Source organism: Triticum urartu, chromosome 6A (assembly GCF_056163025.1).
Source record: "Triticum urartu cultivar PI428250 chromosome 6A, HENAU_Tu73, whole genome shotgun sequence".
Classification (NCBI taxonomy): domain Eukaryota; kingdom Viridiplantae; phylum Streptophyta; class Magnoliopsida; order Poales; family Poaceae; genus Triticum; species Triticum urartu.
In genome coordinates, this window is record NC_141878.1 from 203,063,658 (window position 1) to 203,074,118 (window position 10,461).

Genomic DNA, 10,461 nt, shown 5'->3' on the forward strand with positions numbered 1-10,461 from the left:
TCTGAGCAACTTTCATGTACAAAGTATTTTCATCTGACTTACGGTTTATTTTATATTAATTTTCAAAAAAAATTTAAAAAATTCCTGAAATTATTTTAATTATTAATAATTCAAACTCATTAAACCTAAATGCAATGGTTACCTAAAGCGTGTACCCATAGTGTGCTTAGGGGCTGACAGCTGGACCTGGTCAACTATCCAGTCTTAGTTTGACTGGACCGTTGACTGGTCAAATGGGTCAGACCTCACATGTCAGTGCCCCTGCTTTAATTAACAGTGTATTTATTTACTGATTAGACTAACTAAGCTGCAGGTCTCACTGTTAATGTGATTAGGCTAATTAACTAATTACTAATCATTTAATTAATTAAGCCACTAATTATTTACTTTATTATTATTATTATTTCTTTTTTTTTCTTTTCTAATGGGGTCGGCCACACACTAAGAGCACACGCGCACACACACCACGCAGCACACTCGGCCATGGCCGTGGCTGCAAGGAAGATGGACGCGAGAGAGACTGACCAGGTAAGTATTCACGTACGATCAGGCGGTAGAATAGGATTCTCCAACAGTGGTCATGGCCAAAACGAGCAGCAGGCAGCAGGAACAGAGTTTTAGCGGCAGCAACGGCAACACATGAGGCAGCGGCCACGAGTAGCAGCAGTTGGGAGGCGCGCGGCAAGAGCAGCAGTAGACGCGGGCGGGCGCGGCGCGGCCGCGCGTGGCGGCAGCAGGAGCAGCGCGAGCAAATACTCACGCACGTACGTACGCGTACAAGCGGACTCGGATGAGCTCGGGACGGCAAACGACGACTAAATCAAGGCCGAGGAAGGGGGAATCCGGAGGAGAAGCTCACCAAGGAGCCGGGGACGTGGTCAGGGAGGCTGGGGACGGTCGGGGTCGAGCAAATCGACGACGGCGGCCGTCGGTGCAGGATGTCGAAGACGAGATCGATGGCGGCGAATCGGTGCGGCTCCGCTCGATTTGACGCTCTGGATGGACGAGGTCGACGATGGCGATCCTCCTGAACTCGTGGTGAGGCGAGCGGTGGCCGATGGCCGCGGGCTTGACGACGGCGTGGTGACGTCCCGCCCGGCCATCAAAACAGAGAGAGGGGGAGGGGTGAGCGAGAGGCTGTGGGAAGAGTGCGAGCAAGGGGGATCTAGGGCTAGGGTTAGAGGGAGGGGCACCGGGGTCTTGTAGGACGGGGTCGCCGGCCGGATGGCCGCCACGACGTCGGCCGGTGCCGTGGCGGGCATCGGCTCTGCCCACGACCCCCTCTGTGAACAGAGGAGGAGGCGACGTGGGGAGTGGGCTGGCCTGGCCTGCTGGGCCTTGGCCCAGGGGAGGGGGTTTTCCTTTTCTCTTGTTTTATTTTCTGTTTTGCCCTTTTATTTTTTTGTTTCTTTTAATTACCTTCTATTTTCCATTTAAAACTTGAACCAAATGACTTCTGTAAAAAGTGGAACCTTGACATATAAATACTATGCAATAAGCTGCACTGCCACCAAAAGTCTAGTCCCCATATAATTTAGTTTGATACTTCATTAATTAGTAATGGCATTTAAATCATTTTGATTGATCCTATTTTATTTATATTAGAGCATTTAAACACTTTATAAAAACGTGGTCCTCCATCATAATTACTTATGCATTATTTGACCCAACCTGAACAATTTAGTTTTGATGTTCGAAAACTTTTGTGGTTTGCCATATTTTGAATTATAATTTTGAATCCGTTTTTGAACTAACGTGAGGTTAACAACAGTAACCCTGGTGACGTGGCATCATTAGCAGGGAATTACTGTAGCTTAATTATCCGGGCGTCACAAAGAGCTAGTCGGGGAAGAAGGTCTTCCCATAGCCAATGCTATCATCAATCCTAAGAGCCATCTAGCTTTTTTTACTACACCGCGGGACCTATATGGGCGACCAATGTCGGGCTTAAATCCGACAGATCTCGGGTAGGGTGGTCCCGAGCAGGTGATCTTAGCTTGATGGTAACAGGATGAACAAGCGAAACGATGTTTACTCAGGCTGGGGGCCTCTAGAAGAGGTAAAACCCTACGTCGTGCTTCTGTTGTACTGATTTACTTGGAGTGCAAAGTACTGGATGATCTACTTCGAGATCGTATGTGAATGTATGATTTTCCCTACCCTACAAGCTAAAACCCAACGGCTTATATAGGGATCAGGGGTACCTAGGGTTTACATGAGGTCGGTTACATCTAGGGATAAACATGTTGATAATTCAAATGTGTGTTGGACTATGCGCCCAGTCTTTGGAGGATTCCATCTTGAGCACATCGAGGGGCATGGTAGTCTTGTCCCAGTTGTTGATGATCCAGGGGGTCCTCGGCCTAGCTCACTATTAAGGGGCCGATGTGGTTTGCACCCCCTAGTTTAGGACACCGTCACCCGCACCTACACACCTCTCCCAATTGCACGCCACACCCGATGGCCTCTCTTGTCGGGGTTGGTTGGCTGTTTTCACCACCGCCGTAGCACCTCCACGGCCACGCCACCCCATGGAATCTGTTGCCCCCGGCATCCCTCCATGCTCGGCGGCCTCGCTCCATGATTGCCTCCACATTGACAGGTATGCTGCCAGGCCTAGGAGAGGCACGTGTCTCTTCACCGGATGGCTTCTTCCACCACGCCCGCAAGGTGTCCAACGTTTCACCTACAATGTACAAATGGATAGTGAAGACGAGTTCTTTTTCAACAACTTCATTTGTGATTCGGACGATTTGTCATCGGATGATGAGTTTGTGGTTGTTACTTTGGTCGTCAATGACCACATTGCTAGGCAGCGGCCATTGTTTAGGGTCTCGATCCTGGGCCATGCCCTGGCATTAAATCACAACAGAGAGAGCGGCCATTGCCTACACTGGTCTGACTACTTCCAGTGCACATCCCGACTCTACAAACCCAAGCTATTCTGGCACCGCTTTCGGATGGCTAAACATGTGTTCAATCGTATTCGGGAGGGCTAATGGCATATAATGATTATTACTTCTAAAGTAGGAGGCCCTTGGAAAGGTTGGCTTCTCTTGTGAGAAATGCATTGCAGCTATTCAAATGCTTGCATACGGAATACCCAGTGATCTTGTTGATGAGTATGTTTGCATGAGTGAGTGCACATGCCTTGCATCAATGTACAAGTTTTGCAAGGCTGTGGTAGCAGTGTTTGGCCTGGAGTACCTGAGAGAGTCAAATGTTGCAGATACAACCCGGTTGTTGGTAGTATATATTGTATGCACTGGAAGTGTAAGAACTGTCCGTCTGCTTGGCAGGGGCAGTATAGGGGGCATGTCAAAGCTTGCACTGTCATACTTGAGGCCGTGGCTTCACAAGATCTTTGGATTTGACATTCTTTTTCGGCGTGGCTGGCTCTCACAATGACATCAACATGCTTCAATGTTCTCTGGTGTTCTGAAAGCTTGCAGAAGGAAATTGCCCAGAGGTCAACGTTGAGATCAATGGCCACCACTACAACAAGTGATACTACCTTGCTGATAGTATCTATCCTCAGTGGAGAACCTTTCTGAAGACAATCCCCAACCTGGTAGGAGAGAAGAGGCAGAGATTTGCCCAAGCACACGAGAGTGCTAGGAAGGATATGGAGCGTGGCTTTGGTGTGCTTCAATCTCGATGGGCATCATTTGATATCCTGCTAGAATTTGAAGCATCAAAAAGTTGTGGGAGGTGGTGACTGCTTGTGTGGTCATGCACAACATGATCACAGAGGATGAACGTGAGGATGAAATCTTCGACCAGGGGCTTCATTGTTGTGCCTGAGCATGGAGGAGCGGTAGGGCTTACACAGATTGCGCAACTCACACTCAACTTCAAGATGATTTGGTTGAGTATATGTGGACTCACCATGGCAATCATTAGATGTATCGGCTCCTTTTCTTTTAGATGTATTTGTGACAATTTATATTTCATTTGGTTATGAACTATAAGATTTTATTTGTTTATAAGACTGAGATTTTTATTTGGTTGTGAATTATGTGATTTAAACTTTGGGCAATGTAGATATACTATGCAAATGATTGTGCAAACATCTGGCCACATGCCGACCGCGCAGACGAAAATGCGGCGCGTTGGCGGCACAGACCAGCCAAACACGAATGGAGCCGACGCCGTCTAAAATGCCGATCCAAACGAACAAAAAAGAGACAAAATGTGTGTCTGATTACGTCGGCGCGTTGGAGTTGCTCTAATCAGCTGAGCTAGACTCAGTTCGCGCTTGGTGCTGCGTTGATATATCTTGACGCGCATATGGGTTGCCTAAAAAATGCAACAAATTCCACCTACATTCTTGTTATTTTTTGTTAATTTACTTCTCTGCTTTTTATCTGCACCCTTCAGAAAAAAAGAAGAAGAGGAAAACACACAGCAGGTTGGCTTTCACCCGTCCCCACAGCAGTTTTTGTTGCGTTGCGTTGGCATCTTCCTCAGAAGAACCCATCCATACCTGCCATTGTTGACTTATTTCGGCAAAGGCCCACCGGAAGAAGAACGCCTCCTTCGGAAGCTGCCGAGCTCACCAACTCCATCATTGCTGCCAAGTCTGAAACCCTTTGCCTCATAATTCTGTCGACGCTCTCGGATTTCTCGGACCGCTCCCCACTTACTGATAAGTATCACTGATAAGTAAGTTCGTTCCGACCTTGTGCTCTTGGTTGCTGCATTCACACATGTTTTGTCACGATTCGTGCTGCGGTTTTGTAAATTCGGATTGATGTTTGGGGTTCGGCTTGGGACGGCTGATTTCTGGGTTGAAGCGGATGATCGGTAGGTCTGAAACCCAGATTGATAGAAAGGGGGATTTTGCTGCCCGTGCCTGCGACCGGGAGCATGCATGCCATTTGTTTGTGGAATTGCGGCAACAGAGAACTGATTCTTGAATTCTTGCGAGAAAAAGCTTCGTCTGTGTGACGATTCGACTCTATCAGGAGTTGTTTTAGTGTCCTGAAGCGAAGCCATGGACGTCGTGCAAACAATCGCCTCGGCCGCGCAGCTGGTGTCTGCAATGGTGACCGCGGTGGGAGCGCTGGAGCAGGCGGCCGCGGACACCGCTGAGGCTCCGAGGAGGCTCCAGGTGCTCGAGGACTTCGTGTCGGACCTTGAGGTGTTGGTGCAGCAAGCTAAGCAGAAGCACGCGCACAAGATGCACGGCCCACAGCTGGAGCGTCAGTTTCAGAGCTTGAGCAGGCTCATGGATCAGCTCCGTGCCAATATCATCAAGGCGAGGCGAGCCTTGAAGAAAGGGAAAGGGAAGGGCTTGGCTAGGGTGGTTTGGAGCTCGGTGGTGGGTGACCCCCTCATGAAGTACATTCAGCTGATCAGAGATGACCTCAACTGGTGGCTGGAATTGCAGAAGTTGACAGAGAACGTCGGCAAAGCTATAGCGTCTATTGCTAAGGCCACGCCATCGTTGGTCAGAGTCAAGTCTGAGCAGGGCTATCCAGTGTCAGAGAAGTGTGACTATGTTAGGGACATTTTGGAGAGAGATGATGGTCATCGAGTTGTCCTGATTGTTGGATTATCTGGTATTGGGAAGTCGTGCCTCGCTCGACAAATAGCTTCTCAGCCGCCTGGTAATTTTGTGGATGGTGCAATTGAGGTTACTTTTGGCCGGTGGTGCAGTAGAGCAGCTTGTAATGGAAGCAGAAGTGAGTACCATAAACGTCTTGTTAGGAAGATAAGCAAATTGCTAGTGCAGATTGGTTCCATGACTGTCAACGAGGATACGAGCAAAGATCTTGAAGATGTATGTTGCTTGCTTCAGACCGTGTTGGTTGGAAAGAGTATGTTAATACTACTCGATGACGTCTGGGAGCAAGACATAGTTGATCGCTTCACCAAGCTATATGATAATGATTGCCGGTATCTTGTGACAACAAGGGATGAAGCAGTTTATGAGATAGCAGAAGCTGAGAAGGTAGAAATATCCAAAGATGACATCAAGAAAATCAGCAAGGGCATTCTTCGCTATCATAGTCTGCTTAGTGCTGAAGAGCTTCCGGTATGCTTTGTTATTTTCCTTAGAATTCTTTAGTGAATTTATCGATATTGCCATGCCTCTTAGTTTTCTAATGTTAAATCTAATTTACACAATGTTCATCACTTCCCTTCATGAGGTATCCTGCAGTCTAGGTCTCATCCCTTTCTTTCATATGTTCATCTTCTGAGTTTCAAGATTGGCTTATTGTATCAACGCCCGGTCAAACAACAAATACTTATATCCATGCGAATCTACTTAGAGGGATTAATTGTGCATATTTTTGCCACGCAAGATATACTCAATCTAGAAATTATAATTGCTACAAACTATTTTTATGTGTTCCTGGATGGTTACCTCTCGATACTTTACAGACTGTTGCAGACGACTTGCTGGACAGTTGTGGGCACCATCCCCTAACAGTTGCTGTCTTGGGTAAGGCCCTAAGGAAGGAGACCAGAATGGAAAAATGGGAGAAAGCAATATCCAACCTTTCCACATATGCAACTTGTGCACCAGGTCCAGTTTCATATGTGAACGAGAAAGAAGTTGAGACCACCTTGACCATATTTGGATCTTTTGAGTTCAGCTTGGAAGCAATGCCTGAAAATTCACGAAGGTTTTTCATGGTTCTCGCAGCTATTTCATGGGAAGAACCTGTTCCAGAGGCATGCCTTGAATCCGTCTGGTCAGCACTTGTGCAGGACAGTTTATTCCCTATTGTAGTTTCAAAACTAGTAGAAGGCTCGCTTATCATCAAACTGGAATACCAATCGATGTATCATATGCATGACATGGTTTCGCTCTACCTTGAGAATAAAGCAAATGATGCTGCTCATACTCTTCTGACTGATTCATTTCCTGAGTATGCTGCATTGGTGGCTCCTTGGCTTTTTATTTTTGGCAAAGAGACCATGAAAGGGCCAGCTGAGCAGAAGATGAGATCATTCTTTTCTTTGCTAGAGTTCATGGAGATTGAAATCTTACTGGGAAGCACCACCCAAGCTCTCATGGCATGCAAATCAATATCTGAATTTGAGGCTAGCAGACTTGGCTTTAGCAAACTGCTTGGACCTCGAATAGCAGAGCTAATTTCTGTTGGGTCACAAGCTCTTATCGTTGCTGTCACCAAAGCTATTACAGTCGTCTTTTTCCAAGGAGACTATGCAAATCTCGCCCTATCTATTGAAACAGCAGGTTCTGTTGATAAATTAATTTGTGTTCTTCGTGGCTATGAGGATTCTTCATCTCTAGCCAATGTTTCTGCTGTTCTTGCCAAGGTATCTGAGCATGTCTGTGCCAAAACTGCCGACGAAATTTTGTCAAGCATTCCCATGGACAAAATTGCAGAACTACTGTCTCCAGAAAATGAGGAATGGCATGAAATTGTGTTCACAACTCTAGCGTCACTGATAAAAGTGGGAAATTTAAAGGCTGTCGAGATAATGATCGAAGCAGGAGTTGACAAGAAGCTCCTTGTACTTTTAGGTTGCGGTTCTGAGATCTCACAGCATCATGCAATTATCATGCTGAAAACTTTCTGTGAGCTTGGTGCGCCACTTAAAGAGTGCATGGGGCCTGGACTGTTGATTCATTTGCCATGGCATGCTCGGCTTGCCTTGGAGAGGTTTGTTTTATCTGACCAAAATGTAGCCCCATCACCGAAGCCTCAATATTTTGAGGTGCTTCTTCACAGGATTCTACAGACAGACAGCAAAGATATTATTGAAGCTATCCAAGGTTTATTACCTCTTGCTGAGAGGGCTAACGATCCTAGGGTGCAAGATCTTCTTTTGGGAAGCAATCTGTGTGATAGGCTGGCATTTCTGCTGCAGCGCAGAGAACCTGAAAACAACCAAGTGAGGTCTCAGACTGCCTTTCTGGTAATGAAATTGGCCTGCACCGGAGCAGAGCCATACATACGTAGGTTCTTGGAGCTTAATATTGTGCACGAGCTCATTGCCATGATGCAGTCCTCTACCAATGACCTCCAGGATTCAGCATACCATGCTCTCCATCAGATCGTGTATGCAAAGGGAGGGTCATTAGTCTTGCAGAGGTTTTTACAACTAGGGACTATAGAAAAATTGGTCAATCTGCTCGACCGTAAGTGCGTCAAGACAAAGGATCTCACGGTGCAACTTCTGGTGGACATTGCGGCGGTCGGAACCAAACCCTGCATACAAAGAATGCTCTCTTCCCAAGTCATCGAGAAACTTGTTTCCCTTGAGAAAGCAGGTGGGTCTTTCAGCGGGTCAGTGTCAAGATATATCCACGGATTGAACATGTGCGAGAATATCCAGTCTGCTGAGAGAGCAGTGATGAAGCAGCATATTTTGAGGAAAGTGAGATCGGCGGTGAGAGGGCATGATCTGGAGACGAGTCTAATTGCTTCTGTGGAGGTCTGCGTTTCTGAAGGCACAAAAGGAGCCAGCAGTAGCAGGAGAAACAAGTAGCATTATGCTGCAAACTTCAGTAATTGAAACATACATATAATCTTTGCTTTGAAAAGAGAAACATATATAGGTTAAGATGCTGCACGTTCAGATAAGAGCTTATTCATCAATATTTTGATAGGCGTTCCTTTTTCCAGTGCACGAGTTGTTTTCTTATAGAAAGAGAGAAGATCATGAAAGCTCATACTGTCGCACTGTCCATGGGTAGTTCTGGATAACTAGTCTGAGCAATCATCCATATCCACATCAGCCCCAGCGTACAAATTAACAGAAGTAAGTTTCCACGTTCAGTACATGTCCACAGTCCACAGACCAAAGCAGTCAAGTCTATTGTGTTAATGAACTGTGGTATTCTACCGAAGTTCCTTAACCTTGTAAGAGAAGCATTACCTGGTACAGTTTTTGAGTCTACTAGTTGATGCCCCGTGCGTTGCCGCCAGAATTTGTTGTGGATTTCTAAGTAACTTGCACACAACAAATAATTTAACAATTCAAATTAATAATATGAGATTTCATATAGGTAATGATAAGCCACAATATGATTGCTTTCATATAGAGGCAATGATTAAAATTATTAGTGGTATAAATATATATATTGTATTGATTGCGTGAACCATATCTCAGCATAATCTATTTCACGTTGTTTGGAGGAGTGTCTTCTTCGACCAATAGGTAGTAGAGAAGAGTAATATAATACAGGCGGAATATAAAATTTATTCACTCTGATATATATTTGATTTTGTACTGCTGAAGGCGCATAGAAGTATATGAGATTGTTCCTCCGTTACAATAGAATTTTTCTCCCACTCAGTTACATTAGAACTGATCTCCCACTGAAACAATTGGTAAGGACATGTGATAGATGACATAGAGCAAGGTAAGTAAATTGAGAAAGGTAATTAATAAATTATTACTTTTTAGAAAAGGAGAAGGACCCCAGCCTCTGCATCTGGATGATGCATGTAGCCACTTTATTAATTGTTCACACAAGACGTTACAAAGTCATACAACAGTAAGACTAAAGCTACCGTCTAAACAACATCCATCGCTACTCCTATCCAGTTGATAAAGGGATGCTGATAGTATGGGCCTAATACCAAACAGACCTCCCAGCCAAATCTAACATCTAAAACCTGAGGTCCCAACCAGGACTCCTGCCGGGTATGGGGCACCCACCAGTCCGGCGCACTCCTCAACCAGGACGCCTGCCGGGTATAAGGTTGCCGCAGCCACCTGTCACCATACCATCTTCAGTGTTGTACTGCTGCATCTACCTTGCCCGGTCTAGCTGCCGTCGACGCCACCACGACGCCAGACAACGCCACCATCATGCGCTCGTCCATCATCACACGCCCACCAGCGAGACCCCGCTGCTCCATGCCGCTGAGACCCGCCGTTGTCGACGTGCCATATGCCACGCCGCTCCTCTGTCGCGAACACCACCTGTGCCACTGGTCCCATCCCCTCCGCCTGTAGTTCCTCTAACCGAGCACCAAAACGCCCCATGCGGCACCTCCAAGAAGGGTACGGCACACGCAGTGCCGCCGCCGTCCAATCTAAGGAGATTTTGGGTTTTCACCCGGGCATGGGGTCAGGGTGGAGGGCAGGGACCTCGACGGCGCCTGAAAGGAGGACAACGGCGACCCTGGTCGTCGCCACCGTCGGGATGAATGAGTCATCCAGAGTTTCCTCCGGTCCGCTGGCACCTCCACCAGCCCCCAAGAATGCACCGAGGCCGACATCCGCGATCTTAAGCCACAAAGTGCAGCGGGAGAGAGCCTGCATCACGGAGGAGATCCACCGGCACCTCACCCCCCACGCGGTCAAGACGTCATCCATCCACCCCCCGCGAACGTCGCCAGCCGAAGGCGCCGTCGCCATGCCTAACGGGGCCGCCGCCCCAGGTCCAGGTTCCTTCACGATGGCCGGAGTGGCGAGATCCTCCACAAGCGACGAGATTCGGCACCGCGCGGCCGACGCCATTGCCCA

General features: G+C 47.2%; 1 protein-coding gene across 1 annotated transcript; it reads left to right on the plus strand.

Annotated features, from left to right (window-relative positions):
- Positions 1-4,458: 4,458 nt before the first annotated feature.
- LOC125512383 (uncharacterized) lies at positions 4,459-8,654 on the plus strand. Its single transcript, XM_048677475.2, has 2 exons — positions 4,459-6,040; positions 6,391-8,654. Exons 1-2 carry the CDS (start codon positions 4,997-4,999, stop codon positions 8,470-8,472), a joined length of 3,126 nt encoding a protein of 1,041 aa, XP_048533432.1. The 5' UTR covers positions 4,459-4,996; the 3' UTR covers positions 8,473-8,654.
- Positions 8,655-10,461: the final 1,807 nt, after the last annotated feature.

Excerpts from the sequence above, each read along its gene's own strand:
- LOC125512383 (XM_048677475.2), top strand. The coding sequence starts at position 4,997 with ATGGACGTCGTGCAAACAATCGCCTCGGCCGCGCAGCTGGTGTCTGCA. Across the intron at positions 6,041-6,390 it reads TTAGTGCTGAAGAGCTTCCG|ACTGTTGCAGACGACTTGCT; the intron begins GTATGCTTTGTT and ends GATACTTTACAG.